Genomic DNA, 25,644 nt, shown 5'->3' with positions numbered 1-25,644 from the left:
AATAAATAAATAAAAAAATAAAAGCACAAATGTTACCTTTGGCTTGGGTTCTGAGGATAGAAACTGAATATAAGAACAAATCTTATGAAGATCATCTCAGCCCTTGTTCAATTGTCTTTCCGTTGGGGGGTGAGCTGGGATAGGCAAGCGCTTGTGAAATGTTGTTTTCTGAAGTCTTCTCTGTCGGACAGAGGAAGGAAACACTTTGGAAAGTGGCTGACTGCATTGGCCAGCTGGCACTCTTGGGGCCGGTGTTCGATAGCCCTGTGACTTGAGGCAGGTCCCTTTCTTTCTCAGGACGGCACCTTGCTTTCCCGTGTAAAGCGGCAGCATGGGATAAGATGACCCTACCTTCCTTCCTATTCTCTTCTGTAGCCGTTTAACTTCCTTAGAAAGGACTAGAATGGAAAATGTAATAGTCAAACGACACGAAAATAATTACGACGAAACTTGAATTTTGAAGCGAGCGGACCTAGGACGTTGGGGGACGACTGCATGTTTAAGGCATCTCTAATTCCGAACATGATAACGTAAGTGATGGTGCATGACCCCAGACTTCATCTTCCTGCTTTCGTATTCCCTCCTGCCTTCCCTTCCTGCCAGCACACTATGAAGGATGCCCGATAGCACCCCACACCCCAGAGCTCGCTTGCTTTTCTTCTAGCTAAGCCAACCTGCTGCTCGTCCCATTTTCTCAGACCCTCTGTTGAGTGGCATTGGTTGCTAATGGCTTAATGAGATGGAGAAAGGAAAGCTGTGTCACCCTTCTTGGCGAAATCACTTAAGTCATGGGCTTTCTAATGAGACCTCTTCAATAGCATTCTGGACCCCTTGGCTGGCTGGTGGGACTGAGACCTTGAGGGGGACACGCTTTCCAGAGCCCCGCCGATGCCCCATTGAGCACTGTTCCTATGTCTTTGAAGACGTGTTCTTTCCTCCAAGTTATGCCCACTCTGACGGGGAACGCAATGCTATAATGGCCTGAAAATCTTTTGTCCTCTCATTCATGAGATTTTCAACAACGGAGAGGAAAGGAAAGACATGCCAAGCTACATGGTACAGGGCCATTGTGTGGCAACACCACATCTTGTCAATGTCTGTGAACGACAGAGTCAGGCAGAGTGCTGTGCTACGAATTTCCCATTCCCTAGGGGTGCTGGGAGACTTTAAAAGTGACCATGTGCAGATAATAATAACCAGCAGTTTGAGAATACTTTCCATGTGTCAGAGTCTGCACAAAGCGCATGCCACTTATGAACTCATTAACTCACAAAAACCCCCTACTGGTATCGTCTTTATTTTACAGAGGCTAAAACTGAAACAGAAAGGTAAGGCAGCTTGCTCAAGGTCACCCAGCGAGGAACCAGCACAGCCACATAAGCCTCTCTTGAAAACCCGTGCCCTGCTATTAAATATGATGTTATTCTAGCATTCACAAGGAAAAAGAGTAAAGCAAAGGAAGTGATCCAAAAGTTGTAAAATTGTACGAAGTCCACAACAATCATCTTGACTTGAAAAAAATACGACTTCTAGAGACGTCAGTAATTAACAGGGGAGGGATCAGCAAACTTTTTCTGGTCAAAAGCCAGAGAGTAAGTGTCTTAGGCATTGGTGGTCAGATGGCTTGTGTTACAACCAGTCAACTCTGTGCTTGCAACGGGAAGGCAGCCAGAGCCGATTTGTGAACAAACGAGTATGTATGAGTTCCAATAAAACTCTGCTGATGGACGCTAAAAGGTGAACTTCCTATCATGTCCATCCATCACAAAGCAGTTTTTTCTTCAGATTTTCTTGCAACAGCTTAAGAATGTAAAACGATTCTTAGCTCACGGGCTGTAAAAAAGCACATGGAAGCCTGCATTGAGGCCCTGTCCCCACCCCCTGCCATAGTCTGTGTAGAGGGAAAAGGAGAGACCAGACTTAATTCAATGATGAGTGTCTACTATAAGGTAGGTGCTGAAAATACAGTGATCAGTAGACAGAAGGACCTTCCATGGGCTAATGGTGGAGCAAACAAGCAATCAGAAGGGTACAAAGTCCTATATGGAAGGTGGAAGTTCTTCTAACCCAGACTGGGGAGAATAGGGAAGGGACACCAGGGAAGTAGTGCCCCCACGGGGACCTGATGGGTGGGAAGGACTCAACAGGAAAAGGTAGGGGAAGAGAATATTCCAGGAGGAAGACCCATGGAGTCAGAAGAGTTAGACTTGAGAATCGATGCTACCATTAACTCATTATTGGCTACCAGGCAAGTCAGTGTACATGTGGGCTTCCATTGGTGCCTATTGGTGTGCCAAATGGGTATAATGTCGATGCTTACCTCACCAGTTGTCAGTGAGAAAATGGAGACCAGAGTGTGAAAGAATATTAGCTATAGTTCATTGTCAGTGTTCCCCGTGAATTGAATGAGTTGGTCTGAATAATCTGCAACACTCCCTCCAGTCCTGAAGTTCTATGAATTCCTGATTTTTATTTTTTATTTTTATTTATTTTTTTAGTGTTTATTTATTTGAGAGAGAGAGAGAGAGAGAGCGAGAGCGAGTGCACACGCATGTGCATGAGTGGGGGAGGGGCAGAGAAAGAGGGAAACAGAATCTGAAGCAGGCTCCAGGCTCTGAACTGACAACACAGAGCCCGTTGTGGGGCTCGAACTCACGAACCGTGAGATCATGACCTGAGCTGAAGTCGGATGCATCCAGGTAACCCCTTGATGTTTATTTATTTATTTAAAAAAAATTTTTTTTAATGTTTATTCATTTTTGAGAGAGAGACAGAGCAGAGACAGAGCATGAGCGGGGGAAGGGCAGAGAGAGAGGGAGACACAGAATGTGAAGCAGGCTCCAGGCTCCAAACTGTCAGCACAGAGTCTGAGGTGGGGCTCGAACTCACGGACCACGAGATCATGACCCGAGCCGAAGTAAGTAAGACGTTACACCGACTGAGCCACCCAGGCACCCCCCCTTGATATTTATTTTTAAATAAAGATAAACGCTGCTATTGAGCAATTCTGGATGCAGTCAATATTAATGTCAACAGTGACCTGCCTTACCACAGCTGAAACTGCCCGAAGTTGAAGAAATATACTGTCCCTTGTATTCAGAGATGACATCAGTGATTGTGATGGTGGCCCTCTCTGGAGTAAAAGGGCTGCAAGATGGACAAACGACCCCCCGCATGGGAAGACCCCCTGGAATGGGCAGCTGTGACAGATTCGTCAGGGTCTTCACTGGAGGTTGACCTGGACGAAGGTAGTCAACACTGTCCCGCTCTTGCTCTGTTGGCCCCAGTGGCTCATGTTCTCAGATCTGCTCCCGCCCTTCCTTGTAAGAGAGGAGCTGCGGACTTGTGGTTGATCCCCTTCAGTGAGTGGCACCATTTCTCTTCTTGCTCAAAATCACAAGTGGGAGTAGATTTCCCAACAATCTCAGGATAAACGTGAAGACTGACATCAGCAACGGTATGAAGTCCAGCAAGGGAAAAATAAAAAGAGATGATGGGGAAAATGAAGGTGAAGGTGTTTGGGTTTGTTGAATGGCTTCTAGCCATTTCTGTAACTGTTGTGTTCCTGTATGACAATTTAGTTTCACAAAAATACCCGCGAATGAGGAAAACCTCAAACTTCAAAATTACTCCAGTGTTTGCAGAAGTCCATGACAGGATGGTGACAGGAAAGGAAAACTTCTGGGATGAAAATATACCAGCGACACTGCAGGGGAGAGGAAAACTCTTCCCTCTTCCCTTCTAGGTGCTTTGGCTGGTCTAATAATTAAATTGACATAAGAGAGATGAACAAGGAGAAAAACAAATTTAATTTCAGAGGTGTGGGAGCTCATAGAAATTTGATACTCGAAGAAGTGACCCACGGAGGCAGCTTTTATATCTTTTAGACAAAGAAATAATGAATGCGTGAAGAATTCAGAAGATGAAGTTTGGGCTGGGGTAGTAAATTAGTGACAAAGATACAAGGTTTGCTTATATGGCCTTCCTTCTTGGCCCTCAATTCCTTATCTCTGGTGATGAGAATGTCTCCCCTTCTCCTGGTACAAGGAGGGTAACTTTTGCAGGAGAGATTTATCTTCTGCTTTCAGGGGAAAAAGGAGAGTCAGTGCATTCCTCTTGAACTACCTTTTTTCAATCTTAATTCAAAATAATCAATATGCCCAAGAGGCATATTTGGGGCAGGCTGTTCTGAATCTCATCAACACCACTGAGAAACGTAACTTGTCAACAATACTGGATCTCAAATCACTACCTACTGAAGCCTCTGCCTGAAGGTGAAGCTGAGTTCTCTTTGGTATAGGTCGTGGTTATCCCCAAAGGCTTGAATATATTTGAAAGGCTCTTTGAGACTATTTGTACACCTCAAAATTTCTACTATGTTCATGCAGATGAGAAAGTCATCTCCACTTTCAAAGATGCAGTGGGAAGGCTATCGAGCTCTGCTAACCATGGATATTCCTGTGTATTTCTTTTTAAAAGCTATTTGAATTAGGGGCGCCTGGGTGGCTCAGTCATTTAAGCGTCCGACTTCGGTTCAGGTCATGATCTCACTGTCCGTGAGTTCAAGCCCCACATCGGGCTCTGTGCTGACAGCTCAGAGCCTGGAGCCTGCTTCCCATTCTGTGTCTCCCTCTCTCTCTGCCCCTCCCCTGCTCACACACTGTCTCCCTCTCTCTCTCTCTTTCTCTCAAAAATAAACAAACATTAAAACAAAAAATTTTTTTAAGCTATTTGAATTAAAGAGCAAAGGAGTTGCATTATTGTTTTTCTTTGCAATTCAGTGGAGGTGAATTTTTAATGCATATTAGCCATTTTTCTGTGTCTGTGAGTTACCAGTTTTCTCTGTGGTGGGCGTGGAATTTAAATGTTGTCTTGCTAATTATGGAGAAAAGTAGGTTAGGTGGGTCCCTAGAAGAAATGATAAGGGTATTTGGAGGAGAGAATGCAGCTCTTAATGAGCAGGGAAGGCCTGAAGTTATTTGAATGGGCGGGACCTGTTAAGGAGTATGGTGAAGTAATTAGGTCATCGCCAAGGAATGGAAAATCCATTTGGCTGACATCATTTGGCTTGACTGGCTCTTTAAAATGAGAGGACCCAATCCTTAGCCCTCAGAAGAGCTACTTCTTCTTCCCCTCTTCCATCTTCATAGGCTGGAAAGGTCTGAAAAACTCCGATGTATACGAATACAGATATCTGGTGACTTTATTCCTTTGTTGGTAAAAGATGTAGACTCCCATAAAGCATTTTATTTACCTCTGTAGCAAGAGTCCTACGGAGTGGGCTCTGTTTTTTATACTTTTGCAAGTGGTACAGAATGCCAGGCTGTGAAGAAGTTAATGAGGAAGTTGAATACAAATAAGGAAGTTGAACTGTAGATCTGTGTCTACACAGAGCACAGTATAGGATGAGGGAAAAGATAACCAGCCAAAGCAGTTACAAGTTTTCTCTTCAGATTAGAAAAATAATCCATGACTATAAACATGGAAAACAGGAATAAGTATATAAAGACAATAATTTCTCATTATCCTTACACTCAAGAGAAAGTTCTATTAAAACAGTTGGGCTCCTTGGGGCGCCTGGGAGGCTCAGTCGGTTCAGCATCTGACTTCGGCTCAGGCCACGATCTCCCAGTTCCTCATGTCAGGCTTTGTGCTGACAGCTCAGAGCCTGGAGCCTGCTTCCCATTCTGTGTCTCCCTCTCTCTGCCCCTCCCCCTCTCATTCTCCCTCCCTCTCTCTCTCTTTCTCTCTCTCTCTCTCTCTCTCTCTCAAAAATAAATAAACATTAAACACACACACACACACACACACACACACACACAGTTGGGCTGCTTTTAGTCTTTTCAGGAGAAAGTTGTTTTAGGAATTGCTGGGGCCCCTGGGTGACTCAGTCAGTCAAGCATCTGACCCTTGATTTCAGCTCAGGTCATGATCTCACAGTTTGAGATTGAGCCCCGAGTCAGGCACGGAACCTGCTTGGGATTCTCACTCTCCCTCGCTCTCTGCCCCTCCCCCAACTCCCCCTCTCAAAATAAATAAATACACTTAAAAAAAAGAAAGAATTGCTGATTTGCTATTCCTTTAGCTTCTGTTGACTCTACTACAAATTTGAGTTTGAAAACCTATTGGATTTTATAAGTTGCTTCTAACCATTAATGGGAAAAGAGGAACTTGGGTAAAAGCGTAATAGCACCTAGCCTGTTCCCTGGAACGTGAATCATAATTCATTCCTGGAAGAGTACCTTAAGAGCACATAGGCCCTCCTGTTTGCCTGGCCTGAGGCTCGGAGTGAAGAAGTAACTTGTTCAGGTACAATTTGCATCGTGGATGGTAGAATCTGCCCTCCTAACTCCTAATCTGGGGCATTTCCTATGAATTGCCTCCTTGTGATTCCCCTTCCTTCAGTGGGCTGATGTGTGTGAGGAGTACGGATCTAAATTCCTTAGAACTCACTGTGGATCTGAGACTATAGGATTTCCCAATGGAACTAAATTTAAGGGGGAATCTTCAGCACAAGTGATCTGTGAAGAGAACCCCAAAATCCCTTCTCTGGCAAAAGCGAACTTTGAGTGGGGGAAATGGAGGGTAGTCTCTGAAAAATACCAGAGAATAATGCTTACGCATCCTACCTCAGGGAGCCCTCGTGGGAGCTCCGGTTATATCAAGGACGACTATTTCCCTTTGCAACTTCTTATAACCTCTCTCGGGTTGGAAGCCTTAGATTCAAAACCCTTCGGGATTCTGTAGGGAAGGGATCAGCTGGTAGTAACCCGATTACAGTAACTTGAGACATCAAAGCTCCAGCCACAGTTCCTTCTTGTGTTCCCAGGCCAGCCCTTTGAGGGTGGGACTAAAGGCGAGCCAAACTTTGTGTGGCCACGTTCCAGCTTTTATTATTCTGCTTCTAAACACCAAGGGTAATTTGGTTAGGCTGCCTTTACCTTAAAGAGAACAGGTATTTGCTGTAGGGTGTTTCTGGGCAACTTTATCCTCCTGGGAAGGAGAGAGAGAGAGAGAGAGAGAGAGAGATTAATTTGGGGAAAATGACCAGAGAGAGGAGATTGAAGGAAGAGGCACACTGCACTACCTCTATTTAAATTTTTTCAAATATTTTTTTAATTATTTATTTTTGGGAGAGAGAGCATGAGTGGGGGCGGGGGATAGGGACAGAGGCAGGGGCAGGGGGAAGAGAAGGTCCAAAGCAACTCTACGCTGAGCAGCAAGCCCGACAAAGGGCTCGAACTCACAACCCACGAGATCGTGATCTGAGCCGAAGTCTAAGCGCAACCGACCGAGCCACCCAGGAGCCCCGAGTTACCTTGATTTAATCCTGAGAGCCGTGTACGATCCCATACGATTGTACTCGTGTGGGCTGCCTTTACGTTGTATATTTCCAGAACGTAGCATCCTGCCTGGCCTAAAGGAAATCCACAAAACATGTTGAACAAGTGAATGAGCCCTTTGATAGTGGTACATGGGATTTCCATTCCTCAGGGTTTCTCAAAGAACAGCTCGGGTTAGCGTGGTGTTTCATTATGTGATGTTCTTCCTGGGGACTGTGATTTTTCATTTGTCTTGGTAAATCGTTGGTGTCCATATATGTTTAATTACAACTTTAAAGTTTTTATTAAAGGACAACATTCATTTCTAATTTAATGGTTTACATTATGTTCCCCGGTTTCCTTGAGGCAAGGGGAAAGTGTTTCCAGAATTTAATAAAATGCTTGGCACCGTCTGGTGGTTAAAACGTACTTTACTTAATCAGTCCCCACAACATTCCTGTGAGGTATGAACTTCAGCTGAGAATAAGGATCACTGAAATGGAACGCTGGACCAGCTAGAAAAAGAACGGAGTTTTGCAAGTGATTTCTACGACAATCTGTCTCCCAGAACTACAGACGGATCCACTCAGTAAGTTGGGGTTTTGCCAAACGCGGAGCTACTGTTCTATTTTTCTTATTTTTGCAAGCTGGGCCCGTGGCGAGCGCGTTAGGAAGGCGAGTCCTGAGGTTGTGTCTTTCTACAACGTTGGCTTTATTCAATCCTGAGGCGAGGTGAACATTTGTAAAGCAGGTTCGGGATTCTAAACTCCCGGACGTTTCACCTCGAATTTGACTTGGCTTCCACCCCAGCACACGAAACAAAGCACAGTACAAAGTCATGCAACAAACAGGATGCAATACGGAATACGACACGAAAGAAACCACACTTGAAGTCAATCCGCGGGCGCGCCGTTGGGGTGACGCCTTGGTCTGGTCTGGGTCAGCTCTCAGTGTGTACCACAGTGGAGAATCTCTGTCGTGTTCAGAGATCAACCAGGCACACAGCCTGTGGTGGCAGTTGCCTTTCAAACGCGGTCAGACGTGTAAGAGCCGACATGTGGAGCATTGGGCAATTTGCCACGAGAGCCCTTCCTTTTTAAGAGTTTAATTAGTCTCGGGCCTTTGCAGGCCTCTTCTGATCCTATTGATGATCAGCTCTGGTTCTTCCAGGTTCGTGTAGCCTTACGAATTAACCGTCCTTCGTCCTGTCAGTCTGTGCTGCACTGGGGGGTATCTGGTCTTAGCTGCAGCACCCTTGGCTGCTTTCCTGATCACCTCACTACTTGACGTGAGTGACTCCATCTTACTCTCTACAAAGCCTTTGACCTCTTGTAAAGAAGGTTTTTGTTTCTCGAGCGAGAGCACGCACACGAGCGGGGGAGACGGGCAAAGAGAGAGAGGGAGAGAATCATAAGCAGGTTCCACGCTCAGCGCGGAGCCCGACGCAGGGCTCAATCCCCCGACCTGGAATCATGACCCGAGCGGAAATCAGGAGTCAGATGCTCAACCGACTGAGCCACTCAGATGCCCCAAGAAGGTTTTTCCCATCCAATGGGGTATTGGCCAAAGAGGGAATAGGCATTAAAGAGTTTCTTGTAGACTGTGGGCTTTGGGAATTAAAAATGGGGACCCTGTAACTCCGGTGTCCGGGCGTCCTACAGATGAGGGGCTCACTTCTTTGCACTCTGTTCTGATCGAACAGCATATTGCAGTCGGAAGAAGGGAGGCTATGCTCTTTCAGCCTGTTATTCTCAGTGATCAGAAGCACAGGGTCTCCCCTGTCGTAGGATCACTTGCTGCAGCAGAGGCCTTACGTTCCTCTAACTTCAAAATCAAATTGACGACTTTCTGAGGAATAGAGCAGAAAAGAGAAAGCAGAGAAATCTAGAAAGGCACCAGGATTGGACGGACCCCTGTTTTATTTTCTCTCCTGACACCCAACCTCTAAAATCCAACCGGAACCCAAACCTGAGGATTTTCTGAACTGGGGGGAGGTCCGGCTGTTCAAACATCCGAAGTCCGTGGGCTCAGACTCCTCCGTTGGCCCTTGGCATTGAAACTGAGGGTTGCCCATTGTCTCTTCGTGTGCAAATGAGCTGGAAAGTGTTTGGGCTCAGAGACTCAACTTGACACTATTGAAGTGCTGTTCACTTTTCAACATGTTTCCTCAGCTCTGCATTGTCCCAGTGATATTTAATTGAGTGCTTGAAAAGAACCAGCTTTTCTGTGCTTTCCACACTATCCTATGTCCAGTTATTCTGTGTTAAATAAACTACCACAACCTTCCTCATTTCCTCTCTGCACCCTGCTTTTCCAAGCCTTTCCCTCAAGGTCTGACGCCTCCGGCCAGCCCCGAGCTGGGTGCCGTATTCCTTTTAGAATCCTCTCAGCTCCACCAGGAGGTTGATGTTGCCTAGATTTGGGATATGAAAAACCAAGACTCGGAGGTGCGGGTGACATGGCTAGGAAGGAAGCAGCCGTTGGGAGTTAGAACAGCTACAAGGGTGTTTTCTCAAATTTACCCACAAGGAAGCTGTGAAGTGTGAGACTAAATGTGTCGTTCAGGGGCTCCAAGCTGTCCACGTTGGCGTTGGTCCAACTGGAGACTTTCTGACATGCGAGCCCGGGCTCTTTTTGTCTATTTAAAGCCCTGTTGCTTCAGGCTATTTCCTGTGGTTAGAAAAAAGCACTGATGAGGATTAAACAGGGTCCTGAGTTTAACGATAGTAAATACACAAATAAATAGAGGAAGACAGAAGAGGAAGAGAGGAGAGCCAAGGCAGGGCAAGAGCTAGAAGAGTGAAAAAGGGCAAAATGTCAAGTGCACGTAAAACCAACTTAATCCAAGACGCTTGTTTCCTGCGACCTCACCCAGGCTTTCGTAGATTCCGAGCAAGTCTCCATGTGGCTTCCCTGGTTTTTCTCACTTGGGCGCAGAGGTGATGTCATGACGATACTACACAGAAAGCGCTTTGGGCATCATGTGGCCCCCAAAACAAGTAAGGTGAAGATCATGACAGCTTATCCACCTCCGTAGAAACGAAGCCCTTCTGCTCCCTTCTACAGACCATTGTTGAGATTACACTCTAAGTGCAGTTTTCTTAGAGGAACAGAAATTCATTGATGTCCGGGGGTGAGAATTTATAGTACGTGTAATACTAACAAAGCAAGCATAGGTTGAACTGTGGGACATAAATATGCACCCTGCAATTTATTGAGTGACCAAGCCACAGGTCTGTACTGGTTCCCACGTTTTTCAGAACTCCATCCCACCCAGTCACTGCCTCCAACTTAGAATTTGGGACATGAACGTCGATCTAATGCTCAAGCTCGGATGGAGAATCATCTGTTCTTTTTGGTCACCCATTACCATTCCCTTCTATTATTTCGCACAAACGCAAATGCATCAGAGCTCAGGACTTAAGAGAATGAATGGTGCACGTTGCACGGGGTCTCTGGAAAACCGGGAGGATCAGAACCAGCGTTTCCCACGTTTCCTACATGAGCACCAAGAAGGAGAGAGAGCATCAGATAGACTGGGTTGATGAAAAACAAACCAAAACCGACTGGTACTAGTTCTTTCTTTATTTTTTTAAGGTTTATTTCGAGAGAGAGTATGTGAACGAGAGGGGAAGGGGCAGAGAGCGGGAGAGAGTGAATCCCGAGCAGGCTCTGTGCTGGAGTCCAACACGGGGCCCAAACTCACAAACCGTGAGATCATGACCTGAGCCGAAATCAAGAGGCGGATGCTTAACCAACTGAGCCGCCCAGGAGCCCTGATACTAGTCCTTAAAAATGTTTAGCATTGTTGAAGATTCTATTTTACATAACTGTGAATGCTTCTCTGGCAACAGCGGGCTTTGTAACAGTGCCAAAAAGTTCAGGTGAGGTGCAATTAAGGATTCAACTGCAGCAAAGCACTAAATTATAAATGTTCTTCGCTCTGCAACTATAAATTCAGGGAGCTGTAGATTCAGAGAAAAGTCAGCCAGCCGTTAGAGATGCATTTCCGTACAAATCCAAACCACAATGAGATACCACCTCACCCCTGTCAGAATGGCTAACGTTAACAACTCCGGCAACGACAGATGTTGGTGAGAATGCGGAGAAAGGATCTCTTTTGCACTGCTGGTGGGAATGCAAGCTGGTGCAGCCACTCCAGAAAACAGTATGGAGGTTGCTCAAAAAATTAAAAATAGAACTACCTTACGACCCAGCAATTGCACTGCTAGGCATTTATCCACGGGATACAGGGGTACTGTTTCGAAGGGACACATGCACCCCCATGTTTATAGCAGCACTATCAACAATAGCCAAAGTATGGAAAGAGCCCAAATGTCCATCGATGGATGAATGGATAAAGAAGATGTGGTATATATACACAATGGAGTATTACTTGGCAATCAAAAAGAATGAAATCTTGCCATTTGCAACAACGTGGATGGAATTGGAGTGTATTATGCTAAGCGAAATTAGAGAAAGACAAATATTATATGACTTCACTCATATGAGGAATTTAAGATACTGAACAGATAACATAAAGGAAGGGAAGCAAAAATAATATAAAAACAGGGAGGGGGACACAACAGAAGAGACTCATAAATATGGAGAACAAACAGAGGGTTGCTGGAGGGGTTGTGGGCTAAACAGATAAGGGGTATTCTCGAATCTACTCCTGAAATCATTGTTGCACTGTATGCTAACTAACTTGGATGTAAATTAAACAATAAATAAAGTAATTAATAAAAAAACACATTTTTTTCATACAAGTTTTCAGTGAATAAAACTTAAAAGGGCACATAGAAGGAAACACAAGCCAATACAATTTTTGAAGAACAGAAAAGAAAAAACGAAAGGAAAGAAAAGACATGCATTTCCCGGAGTGGTGCCTGGGTGGCTTAGGCCGTTAAGCACACAAGAAATATTATGTAAACAGGTATTTGGGTTGATCCAATTCTATTTTGGGTCCTATTGACAAGACTGTATGCATCTGAATCATGCTCTAGAACTGGATTTAGAAAACAAGTAAGACTTGACTCACCTAGTTCTGGAGAATTTCCACAAGAATGGCCCTATCATCGTTTCCTGCTCCTGAGGCTTACAAAATAAAATTGACAATCACCTCATCAACGCGTCAGCTTTCAACTGGGGTGGGAAAAACAACATGAGATACTAACTCCAGTCTTGTGTTCTAAGGTGATGATTGGGAAGACAATGCCCAATGAGGACCCGGTGGCCCCGTGGCAATGATAGTAAACGCAAGACCCGGGCTGCACACAGGCATCGCCCTGGTGTTCTCAGGAAAAGTCAGAACGTGTCCGTCTATGGGCAAGAGGTAAATAGACTGCCTGACATGAAAACACTGTGTTTACAAAGCAGTCTAAAATATTATGCTGTCTTTTAGAAAAAAAAATTTTTTTAATGTTTATTTATTTTTAAGAGACAGAGAGGGAGATACAGAATCCGAAGCACGCTCCAGGCTCTGAGCTGTCAGCACAGAGCCCGACGCGGGGCTCGAACCCACCGGCTGTGCGATCGTGACCTGAGCCGAAGTCGGATGCTTAACCGACTGAGCCACCCAGGCGCCCCTATTATGTGGTATTTATAACGAAGATGCATTGAGAAAATAGAGACGTCGGCTGTACCCACGTGTACATACACAAAGATGAGAAATCCTTAATACTTGGAATCTCACACTAATGTGATCAGGGAAACAGGGAAATGAAAACTAGAGCTCTCTCGATCAATAAATATTTGATCGTCTAGCCCGGGCAGACGATGGTGGGAGCCAGAAACAGACAAGAGAGATGCCAGTGCAGCGCTAACTTCTGTGAGTGGGCGCGGCACGCTCTCACCCCCACATGCATCAAGCTACCAGATAAAGTAAAAGTGATCCCTGCTGTCTTTGACAGATCATCTAACTGGCATAGACTCACGGAGCAAAGAATAAGGGAAGTGTAAAAAAGGTTGCAAAGGAGAAGTGATGATTGCGTCATTTTCTTGACTCATGACGGGGGAGGGGGCTTTTGTTCCCTCTCCTCTCTGCAGCCCTGGGTGTCGCTGGGCGTGGCCATGAACTCTTTATATGTTGTCTCATGACTGACCTATGAAGGCGGTAAAATTCATTTTTTTACACAGGGATACTCCTTTGGAAGCGCTCGTACGTTTGTAAAGCCTCTCTCCTTGAGTTCTGGAACCTCCCAGACCGAGACAACCTTTCTCTCCTACCTCTTGGGGCGTCAGTCTACTCCAAGGGTGCCCAACTTGGGCCGGGTGTGAAATCAACCTGACATTTCACTAACTTCAGTTTTAGCCTTTACACAATTTCTGGGTAACCACAACTGTTCCTTTTGGGGGTGGCTTTTTTTTTTTTTTAATTAACCTTTATTCACCAAGTCCCCCCAGTCGCTTTGTGTAGTAAGTTAGGCGGTGACGTAAGTTTGCTAATGTACCTTTTAAAGGACCTCACCTCGCCGCAGAGAAAATTAAGCCCTGGAAAGAATTTGGCTCAGCAGCCAGTCATATGCCTTGCTAAAATAGCACAGCCGGCCAATATAGGGAGGAGGGTGTGTGTGTGGAAAAAGACAGGGTTAAGCAATTAATTTTTAAGCACTAAATATTTATTGACAGAGTGTCTCTCCAGGCAGTGTTCACATGCTTAGAGCTGAAGCTTTTAACTTGGCAGTGCTGTTTAAGCAAACAAAGTCAGTCAGTTGAACGCAATGATTAACAGGAAGTTGGGGAGCTGACATAGTGGGCAACCTTTGGCCGGGAGAAGAAGCTACAGTAGAAATCTTAGAGGGATCACTTGCGGAATGGTGACCTCACCCTTCGGTGATTTTAATGTGGGGACGGGGGGACACATCAGAATCAGAATCTTCCCGAGGCAGCTGGTTTTCGTGTGGTAACAGGTGGCAGGTTCACCGGAGAGAGAGCAGAGCAGATGTCCCCAGGAGCTACTTCAGAAATGTGTCATAGAGAGGTTGAAATGAAACACAGCCGCGAATGAGCCAGAAAGGAAGAAAGAAAAAGGACAAAACCGTCTCCTGGAAGGGCCCAGAGCAGTCGATCAGAATTGCGAGTCCCCAGAGGATGATTTACGGATTCCGGAGGCAATGTAAGTTAACTATATCTACACTCTGATCCGATCTCAAGAGGCGTTTACTCACTTTCTGGCTTTGAATGATGGTCTCTTGGAAGCATTGTCTTTTTAGTGTGTCTCTTATCATGGCCCTGATCTTTGTATTTGTTTATAAGAACGAGTTAAGGGAGGATAAGCATTTTCTGAGGGCATCTCTGTCCAATGCCTCCCTGTTAGCAGAAGTCTGTCATCAGATTTTTAAGGGGAAGGTATTTTACCCAACAGAGAATGCCCTGAAAACTACCCTCCGTGAATCTACCTGTTATGACTACATGGCTCAAAGTCACTATATAACAGAAACACTCTCTAAGGAAGAAGCGGGGTTCCCTTTGGCTTACACAGTGACCATCCACAAAGACTTTGGCACTTTTGAGAGACTCTTTAGGGCGATTTACATGCCCCAAAACATCTACTGTGTTCACGTGGATGAAAAGGCGACGGATACATTTAAAAATGCGGTGAAGCAATTACTAAACTGCTTCCCAAATGCTTTTCTGGCTTCTAAAATGGAGCCAGTGGTCTATGGTGGGATTTCCAGGCTCCAGGCCGACCTGAACTGCATCAAAGATCTCGCGGCCTCTGAAGTGCCATGGAGGTACGCCATCAACATGTGTGGGCAAGATTTCCCCCTGAAAACCAACAAGGAGATAGTTCAGTATTTGAAAGGATTTAAAGGGAAAAACATTACCCCGGGGGTGCTGCCCCCCAGTCATGTTATCGGACGGACTAAATATGTCCACCAAGAGCTATTACACCAAAAAAACTCCTACGTGATTAAAACAACAAAATTAAAAACTCCACCTCCTCACAACATGACGATTTACTTCGGCACTGCCTATGTGGCCCTCACGAGGGAATTCGCCAACTTTGTCCTCCAAGATCAGCACGCACTCGACTTGCTTTCCTGGTCCAAGGACACCTATAGCCCCGATGAACATTTCTGGGTGACGCTCAATAGGATTCCAGGTACGTGTGTGTCTCTTAACTTTTGTTCTTGTGAGTAAACGTTGCACGATCGGTACTGAATAAATAAACCGCTCTCAAAAATAGTAAAAAAAAAGAAAAAAATGTTGAATGGGGAAGACCGTTACCGTTTTAAATGTTAATCAAAAAATCTTTCCAGGGGCGCCTGGGTGGCGCAGTCGGTTAAGCGTCCGACTTCAGCCAGGTCACGATCTCGCAGTCCGTGAGTTCGAGCCCCGCGTCAGGCTCTGGGCTGACGGCTCGGAGCCTGGAGCCTGTTTCCGATTCTGTGTCTCCCTCTCTCTCTCTGCCCCTCCCCCGTTCATGCTCAAATAAAGTTTGAAGCAACTGCCAAAAAAAAAAAAAAAAAAAAAAAAAATCTTTCCAGCAGTTCTGCTCCCAGATGTAACTCATGATCCGACTCATCTCCATGCCACAGATGAGGAAACTGAGACATAGTGATGGGCAAGGCAGAGCTAGAGCTCAACCGTCTGACTTGATTTTGTTGCTATGCCACGCTGCCTTTTTGGATCCGTAGACTCACTTCAAATGTGTGCGGCAATCTCAAGACAGGGCAAAGGGTCGAGGGCAAAGCTGGCTGTGCTTATAAAAGATCAAACCCAATTCTCCTCTAAGGGTGATGTTATTTACAATCGGGAGTAAAGCTCATAAAGTAAATTTGAATGGCAGTTCGGACACTTTTTTTTTTAATTTTTAACGTTTATTTATTATTGACAGACAGAGAGACACAGAGTGTGAGCAGGGGAGGGGGCAGAGAGAGGGGGAGACACAGAATCCGAAGCAGGCTCCAGGCTCTGAGCTGTCAGCACAGAGCCCGACGCGGGGCTGGAACTCACAAACTGTGAGATCGTGACCTGAGCCGAAGTCGGTCGCCTAACCAACTGAGCCACCCAGGCGCCCTCGGACATTTTAATAATACTTTTGCTCCTGTTGCAAATTCCCATCCTTTCAACATGGGAGCAGGGGACGACTTCAAAATTTTTTATTTGCAAGTTCTTTCCTGGAATCAAACCAGACATTTAGAGGGGCTTAAAGGAATGTGATTGCATGAATGTGCTCAAGGTACCCAGCTAGCACGCGATCCTGCCAATTGTATAAACCAGGTCTCGTAAGCCTGGTATTCCTTTAACTTGATTTCTTTTTTTTTAAATTTTTTTTTCAACGTTTTTTATTTATTTTTGGGACAGAGAGAGACAGAGCATGAACGGGGGAGGGGCAGAGAGAGAGGGAGACACAGAATCGGAAACAGGCTCCAGGCTCCGAGCCATCAGCCCAGAGCCTGACGCGGGGCTCGAACTCACGGACCGCGAGATCGTGACCTGGCTGAAGTCGGACGCTTAACCGACTGCGCCACCCAGGCGCCCCTCCTTTAACTTGATTTCAATTAGCTCTCAGTGGTTACTAAATTAACTGTACCTTCCCTTTGGTCCACGTTCTAAATGAGTTGAATGATCTCAAGTTGTTGACACTGAACTGATTCAGTCCTGCTAGTTCAAATCAAAATAGGAATTCAGATTCACAGCCAAGGGAAAAGCAACTGGAATCAATATGACGATCAGATTCACGGTTTCTTGAGCTTGTTGCTTCATTAAGGCCAAGTACCATTTCCCAAAGGGCCTGACCACCTGGGTGGACCTCGCCTTAAATGTTCATTCATTCCGTGTCCAGGTAATTCTCAGAGACACCCAGGGCTGCGAACCAGGTGCCTGTTTTAGATGTTGTTATACAAAACTTCATAGACCTAGAAACCTGTTTTTTCTCCCCAACCACTTGAAAACAACCTCTTTATTTATTTTTAAGATTTTTAAAAATTTTTATTTAAAAGAAAATTTTTTTTCAATGTTTATTTATTTTTGAGAGACAGAGACAGTGTGAGCGGGGGAGGGGCAGAGAGAGAAGGAGACACAGAATCCGAAGCAGGCTCCAGGCTCTGAGCTGTCGGCACAGAGCCTGATGTGGGGTTTGAACTCACGAACTGTGAGATCACGACCTGAGCCGAAGTCAGATACTTAACCAATTGAGCCACCCAGGTGCCCCTAAGATTTATTTTTAATTGAGGTATAATTGATATATAACCTATTAATTTCAGGTATAAAGCATGGCTTACTGTTTGTAGATATTGCAAAATGGTTACCACTATAAATTTTATTTTTCCCGTGATGAGAACTTGTTTGTATGTGTGATGAGAACTTTTAAGAGCTTTCTGAATAGCAATTTTCAAATATATTGTCGGAGAGGAAAAAGTTTACCTCTTCTCTTCAAAGTTCTTCTGGCTGGTCTAAAAATTCATTTGACATGCGAGGAATTAATGGGAAGGGGGGAAAAAAACCCCAAAATTTAATTACGGCATGAAGAGACCCAGTAATGAAAGTGAGACCCAGAGAAATGACGAGGGCATCCAGCTTTTATACATTTTAGACAAAGAGACAATAAATCTGTGAGGAATTGACAGGACAAAGAAAACTTATTTTGGGGAGCTTCAATCAGTAAGAAATTCTAAACAGGATTTGGGCTGAGATAGTGAATGAATAGAAGTACCAAGGTTTGTTTACATATTCTTCTCAGCTCTGAATTTCCTACCTCTGTTGATAAGGATGTGTCTTCATCTCCTGATACAGGGAAAGTAGCTTTCACATGGGAGATTTACTTCCTGCTTTCTGGGCACAAAGGGGAGAGAGGAGGGTCAGGATGTTGTTTTTGCACTGACTCTTAAGTAACTTTTATTCAAAACAATCAAAATGCCAAAATGGCACATTTTGGAGTGGACTGTCCTTGGCCCCCACAATACAAAATGCTGTCATTAATGACAGTCACCGTGCTGAACACCCTCCAAACTTATTTATTTTAAAACTGGAAGTTTGCAACTTTTGACCACCTTTACCCATTTTGCCTACCCACCTCTGGAAACCATAAATCTGGTCTCTGTATCTGTGACTGTTTTGTTGGTGGGGGTGGTGTTGTTTTTCCCAGATTCCACATATAAATAAGATTATATGGTATTTGTCTTTCTTTGTCTGACTTATTTCATTTAGCATAATGTCTTCAAGGTCCATCCATGTTGTCACGAATGGCAAGATTTCTTTCTTTTCTATTTTTTTTATGGCTGAGTAACATTTATATATAAAAAATATTAATATATATAAAAATTTAAATATATATTTAAAAATATGTTATTTATATTTTTATATAATATAAAAATATATAAGTAATAACTATATTATTTATATATTATGTATATATTTACATAAAAATATAACATATATTTAAATATATTAATACATAAACATAATCTATATATTATATATAAATATATTTTATATATTAAATATATATTTAAATATATATTTTTTATATATAAATGTTACTCAGCCATAAAAAAATAGAAAAGAATGAAATCTTGCCATTCGTGACAACATGGATGGACCTCGACGACATTTATTTATTTATCCATGCGCCCACTTACGGATACTTAGGTTGTTTCCATGTCTTGGCTGTTGTAAATAATGCTGCAGTGAACATGGACTGCCATATCTTTTTCATCTAGTGTTTTTGTTTTTTTCAGATAAATATCTAGAAGTGGATTGCTGGATCATAGGATAGTTTTATTTTTAATTTTTGGAGGAACCTCCATATTGTTTTCCCTGGTGGCTGCACCAACTTACAGTCTTACCGACAGTACAAGAAGGTTCCCTTTTCTCCACATCCTCGTCAAGACTTGGTATTTCTTGTCCTTTGATAAACAGCCATTCTAGCAGGTGTGAGGTGATATTGCATAGAATGTTTTTTAAAATGTGGTTTTCCAAAAGCTGGAAGACGTGACGTTGTAGAGATAAAAGAAATCAGGACTCAAGAAAGTGTGGTGGGTGAGTCATGACCATATAGTTGTCTATGTGGAATTCAGTGTCCAGAATGAAGGAGGTAAAAGCCCCACTTCTCTCTTACATGTTGCTAGGATCAAGTATGATGCACACTGTTCAGGTATAATCACCATGCTTTAAGGGAGGCATTGACAAAGCAGCTTCCAAAGATAGCTTTGGAAAAAGGCCAAACCCCATTTTTTCTCTACAAAGGACTAAGACAAACAAAAAGCATATTCGATCTGAAAAAGATTTGAAGAAGAATCGCTATCTTCACATAATGAAAAGATTTGTGCATTTGGGAGAAGAATCCAGGGTTAGTGGTGGGAGATATAAAAACCCATCAGTCTGGGATTAGAATGGGTAGTTTCCTCAGTGGTGCACAAGCCCAAGGGACATGGAGACACAGAGAAGGAGAAATGCTGTAAAGGCGCCTCATTTATCAAGTGTTAGACAAGATGGCCTTGTCTTTTCCACTCCGAGGGTCTGTGATTCTAAAGGAGGATTCTAAGCAGACACCCCAGCTTCTCAACCTGATTTATCTGTTGGAGATGGACTTTTACACCTCTGGTTAGCAGTTACAGATCAGTGAAACAATGGAAAACAAATGTGCTGCTCCATGCTTTTCAAAAATGTAGAGGAGTGAGCCCTTGAAGTCGTTTCTGTCTTATGTGTATGTCGGATCCTTTCTGGAAGCCAGTGTCCCTTCCCTGGGGTGGGCCTGAGTATAGTGCTTGGTCATGAGGAGGGAAGGGAACCAAAAACTTAAGTGGCTGTCTTGTTAAACTACTGCTCTTGCTGTGTGGAAGTCTGAGTCCGTTCTATTTTGAGGGTACTTCTAGTTGACATACGAATTGGTGGTTGGTCGTTTAGAACATTTTAAGATTATTGTAGTTGACTGTAGTGATTTGGGGCTTATTAGGCTTCTCAAAGAAGTCGTAGGTCAGGGGAAAGAAATCTCACAGACAAAATGGCCTCATGGGGAACTAGAGCAACGCCACCCAGTAGAAATATACTGTGAGCCATAAATGTAATTTTATTTTATTTTTATTTTTTAATGTTTATTTTTTTTTAATTTTTATTTTTTAACGTTTATTTATTTTTGAGACAGAGAGAGACAGAGCATGAACGGGGAGGGTCAGAGAGAGGGAGACACAGAATCCGAAACAGGCTCCAGGCTCCGAGCTGTCCGCACAGAGCCTGACGCGGGGCTCGAACTCACGGACCGTGAGATCATGACCTGAGCCGAAGTCGGCCGCTTAACCGACTGAGCCACCCAGGCGCCCCATTTAATGTTTATTTTTAAGAGAGAGAGAGAGAGAGAGAGAGAGCGTGTGTGGGGGGGGGAGAGGCAGAGAGAGATGGGAGACGTAGAATCCGAAGCAGGCTCCAGGCTCTGAGCTGTCAGCACAGAGCCCGACGGGAGGGGTGGCTCGAACCCACGAACCGTGAGATCATGACCTGAGCCGAAGTCGGACGCCTAACTGACTGAGCCAGCCAGGTGCCCCCATAAATGTAGTTTTAGATTTTCCAGCAGCCACATTAGAGAGCAAGAAAAATCAACAGGTGCCATTAATTTAAGTAATATATTCTGTTTAACCCCGTATACCCCAAATATCATTTGGACACGTGGCTGGGAGCTACGGTAATGGGTGTACCTGTACCAGGCACCCTCCCCACTCTGGGTAAAATGGTCGGATGATAGCAACGCCATCGCAGCAACGTTGAGAAGTCAGCCACGCTTGTGTCCCAACGTCTTCATCCCTGTTCCCTTCCTTTGCTTTGCCTGCTTCTTCTTCCTTATCTGAAATTCCTACCCCTGCCTCAGAGCTTCCACTCGTCTCCGGTGCCCCCTGCCCCATGGCTTATACTTTCTGCGTCTTTCCACTCTGCTGCCAGAGCCTGTGCGGTTCTGTTTATACCAATTTCTCACTGTGTCCCCTTCAGATACACCCAGAGTCTTGCTTTGCGTCACGTGGGAACGGCACGGTGAGCATCTCTGTTCTCATTTCGCATCACTTCATAGGGTGCCCCGGCCTTCTCTATAGATGACTGACCTTCGTCTGGGTCCCAAGTTGCTGCAGTCAGCATGACCCGGGTGGCTGGGTCATGTGGCTTAAAGCACGAAACGAGACGTGGCCCCCCTGTCCCTATAGTAAGTTCCTTAAGGAGCGGCAGGTCCTCTGGAAAGCCTCAGAAGGTAAGAACTTGTGCCTAGTCCAGAGGAGAAGGTGCTCAGGAGGACAAAAGGGGCACAGAAAGGGGGTTCGCGTGTGGTCTTGAAGTGATTGCTCCCCACCCGCCACCTCCAATAAATAGAAATTTAAAAAAATAAAGAAGTTGCCTAATAAATTTCACAAGCTGTTGTGAAGTCAGGGCTTCTTGCCCTTCCTGCTTCCTCTCTCTACCTCCATCTCCCGCCCCCCTCTAAACTCTCTCCTCCCCCACCTCTTTTCTTTATTCCAGTCCAAAACAAGATGGCACCCTCTTAATCCTCTGACATAGCTGGGCATGATTTCCAGTTGTGGAAAAGATCCATCTGGAGACACCTCCACTTTCCTTCTGAATTACTTCTGAGTTGCTCACCTGGGTTGCGTGGTTTTGCCTGGGATAGGGACTTTTAGGGGGTGTTGCACTCGTCCAATATTCTTTGGATTTAAAGATTTAAAAAGTGACCAATGATTTCTGCCTCACTTGCTACAAAGGAGCATTCGTAATATGATTCCGTGGGAGTTTCTTTGGAATTCACATTAAAATCTGAATGAGTGAAAAAAAGAAACCTGACAGCAGGTTTTGGTGGAGATGGGGTGGGGGGTGGGGGTCGGAAAGGAATGTCATGGTGCCTGGGGGGGATGAAACACAGAAAGGAAGAAAACTGGAGATCATGGACCTGGAAGGCAGACTCCCTGCTTCTCATTTTTCTCTCCCCATGGAGCCAGCCTATGGACCAGAGCTGATGGTTTTCTGTGTCATCCATGTACCCCAGTGACCTTGGTAGGGGAGGCCTTTTGCTGTAGATTCCATACTAGCTTGACTCCACCATTATCTGAGATTGATCTCTTTAGTTCCAGTCTTTATAGAAATGCGATGTTGAGATGCCAAGCTCTTGAGAGAGTCAGGGAAGAGCGGATCTGAGTCACGACGGTCCTGGGAACTCATGCTTGTGCCCCCAGTGACTGGGCTGATATCTTCTAGACCCAGACCGAATTCATGTTCCTCAAACGCATTATGTTCACGGAGCTTCCAAGATCCACTGGGCGTAAGGGGTGGGCTTGCAGGGGGAGGAAAGTTTGGGGAGGTAAGCCTTACAAGTAGCTTGAACAATCTCTTCATGTATCTGTTAGAAAATACCAATTTTTGTCAACTTACAGGAAAGGGAATCGATGAATGGGGAATCGGTTCTTTTCAAGGAAATGTGGTCTCTTGAGAAGAGGATAAATGGTGTGACAGACTTCACCTTTATGTAGATAACAAAGGAAATGCTAGTATTAGGGGTTTTTTTCTCCAGAAGAGATGGGGGCACGTCAGGGGGAAGTAGTTTGCAACCTGTGAATGGTCCCATCTGTGCTGCATTTTTGTCTGCCCTCCTTCCCTGATCAATGGATTTGTTCTTGGGGTGTTCTGTGGCTCATATTCTCTCCTGAATTTTCTATTTATCCTTCCTCATGAAGTTAGGCTATTTTTTCCCGGTTCTTTTCTCTCAAGAGGATAATTCAGACCTGTGTCATCTTGCCAGTTTCACCTTGATAGGAACAGGGCACCTAGAAATACAGTGTCTTCTATGTTTTAAGTTATGGAATAACAAGCTTACTTGCTTCTGATGACCCAACGGAACCAAGGACCGCTGGAGATTTTGACTGGCTTTTTTTTTTTTTTTTTTTGAGTTTTTAAAAAGATTATAATTTCTGCAAATCAGAAACTGCCCTACGATGTAGTTTAGTTGATTAATGTGCATTTTACATAGCCCCAAGTATTACTCTCAAAAATAGTTGGCCTAATAATGATGATGTACATGAACAAGTTTGCTTTGTTAATTATGCCATCTTCTGGGATTTCTGAGGAAGAACCAGAGACATGACCCTAACTTCATTAAATTAAGATACTAATATTTGGACTTAATCAATGTAATGAAAATATTATGAATACTTAATGTTCAGAAATGACATCTCTTTCTTCGGCGACTCATCTTAATTTTATACCGAGGAAGATCAAAGTAGATTGAAGAGAGAAAAAGTAAGGGCCATCAGGCCTCACAGAACTGGAGTCAGGGGTCAATTAGAATGCATTCCAGACTTAAGAGGTCTGTGAAGTGCGTTGAATAAATGATCCAAAGATCTGTTTACCCCGGGGTGTCAGAGGTGGCTGCTATTTGCTGGTGGGATTTAAAGCAGACATCTTGGCTCCTTGTCAGCCTGTTGGAAGGATCTGGCACATTGTAGGAACTCAGTGTTCAAAAAGAGGGGACACAGACTAACTTCTTAGATACTGATTTTTTGAAGGTTGAGTGTTACTATTCCAAAACTTCTGTGTGTGACAACAAACAAACAAAGAAACAAATAAAAAAAAAAAAAAAACACCCAAAAACCATGAACGTTTGGTTTGGAAGGTGCAGGGATATTTTGCTAGAAATGGGGTCTGTGGCCCACGAGGTGACCCTCCCCCTCCCCCAGCTGTAGCTTTTCTTAGCCATGTCAAATGTGTAGAGCCTTAAGAAGTTGGTTTCTCTTTCCTCTTATTAGGAAGGAGGGTTCCGTGACTGGTTGAAAGCCTCCCACTCTGCAGGCTTCTGTCATCTAGATTGGTCCAAAGACAAATGGTCTCTCCACCCTTGCAGGGTACCATCCCCTTGTTCTGGAATGTTCTTCACTCTCCCTGTTCGTGCTCGGCACTTCTTAAGATTCAGCTGATATGTCACTTCCTCAGAGAAGTTTCCCTTCTCCTTTCCTCCCCCACAGAGGCAGTCACCCTCCCCACCAACTCTACTCCTGGGTGGATTCTGTCTCCTCCCTGCATTTTAACTAAATGCGTGGATCTCAGGCTCCCACCTACCACACGTGCCCCAGATGTGAGAATGTGCACTCAATGATTGGCACCAGGACTGAGACATGTGCCTAGCCTTATCATTCTGCAGAGTTCCCATATAATGTTGACTGAGGAGCGGATGAGTTGGACAGAGGAGCCCTGTTGAGCTTGTCTAATACAAGATTTTCTACAGATGAGGACAATCCTTTTTTTTTTCACACATTTTTTTTCCGTTTCTTAATTTAATTTAATTTTTTAAATTTACATCCAAATCAGTTAGCATCTAGTGCAACAATGATTTCAGGAGTAGATTCCTTAGTGCCCCTCAGTGCCCCCTTTAGCCCATCCCCTTTCCCACTCCCCACTGCCGCCAGTAACCCTCTGTTTGTTCTCCATATTTATGAGTCTCTTCTGTTTTGTCCCCCTCCCTGTTTTTATATTATTTTTGCTTCCCTTCCTTTATGTTCATCTGTTTAGTCTCTTAAAGTCCTCATATGAGTGAAGCCGTAGGATATTTGTCTTTCTCTGACTAATTTCACTGAGCATAATACCCTCCAGATCCATCCACGTAGTTGCAAATGGCAAGATTTCATTCTTTTTGCTTGCCGAGTAATACTCCATTGTACATATGTACCACATCTTCTTTATCCATTCATCCACCGATGGACATCTGGGCTCTTTCCATCCTTTGGCTATTGTCGATAGTGCTGCTATAAACATGGGGGTGCATGTGTCCCTTCGAAACAGCACACCTGTGTCCCGTGGACAAATGCCTACTAGTGCAATTGCTGGGTGGTAGGGTAGTTCTATTTTTAGTTTTTTGAGGAACCTCCACACTGTTTCCCAGAGTGGCTGCCCCAGCTTGCATCGCCACCAACAACGCAAAAGAGATCCTCTTTCTCCGCATCCACGCCAACACCTGTTGTTGCCTAAGTTGTTAATGGTAGCCATAAAAGGTATAATGTGGTATCAGATGACGACAATTCTTAAGCTTTGCAGAAAGTTTATTTTCTTTTCAGTCCTGGTTCAGCTTTTAAGCAGTCCACAAGGCAGGGGTCCTGTCCCCCAACTTCCCATCTCCTTTTCCAAAGGATAAGCCTATGCTGAATCCACTGGAAAACACTCTTGGGAGTGCAGTTGGCCTGTGGGAGTTCTTAGCCATCGGATTGCTAAGGTCAGCATAATTTACCCTCTTTATGCATTTTGGAGATGGAAGTTGTGCCTTTCAGTTTGGGTCTGGAAAAGTGAAATCAACAATGAAGGGAATTCGCCAGACTCATTTTGGCCTTGAGAGGCTTTGTTTTAAAATATCCAGAAA

The 25,644-nt window shown here is 44.4% G+C and overlaps 1 protein-coding gene across 5 annotated transcripts in view; it reads left to right on the top strand.

Moving 5' to 3' along the window:
* Positions 1 to 266: 266 nt before the first annotated feature.
* The window catches only part of GCNT2 (glucosaminyl (N-acetyl) transferase 2 (I blood group)), a 97,544-nt gene continuing 72,166 nt past the window's right edge, over positions 267 to 25,644 (top strand). Inside the window, exons 1-2 of one of the 5 annotated variants that reach the window (XM_058733032.1) lie at positions 267 to 530; positions 14,234 to 15,429. In XM_058733032.1, the coding sequence (XP_058589015.1) occupies positions 14,505 to 15,429 (925 nt within the window). In that variant the 5' untranslated portion in view covers positions 267 to 530; positions 14,234 to 14,504. Of the gene's footprint in view, positions 531 to 13,755; positions 15,430 to 15,814; positions 16,139 to 25,644 lie in introns of those variants that run through there. The other 4 variants (XM_058733034.1, XM_058733036.1, XM_058733035.1 and 1 more) reach the window with 4 other exon arrangements.

The sequence above is a fragment of the Neofelis nebulosa genome, chromosome 6 (genome assembly GCF_028018385.1).
Source record: "Neofelis nebulosa isolate mNeoNeb1 chromosome 6, mNeoNeb1.pri, whole genome shotgun sequence".
NCBI lineage: Eukaryota > Metazoa > Chordata > Mammalia > Carnivora > Felidae > Neofelis > Neofelis nebulosa.
The sequence above is the reverse complement of the archived record's forward strand: the minus strand, read 5'-3'. Positions and strand labels throughout refer to the sequence as shown.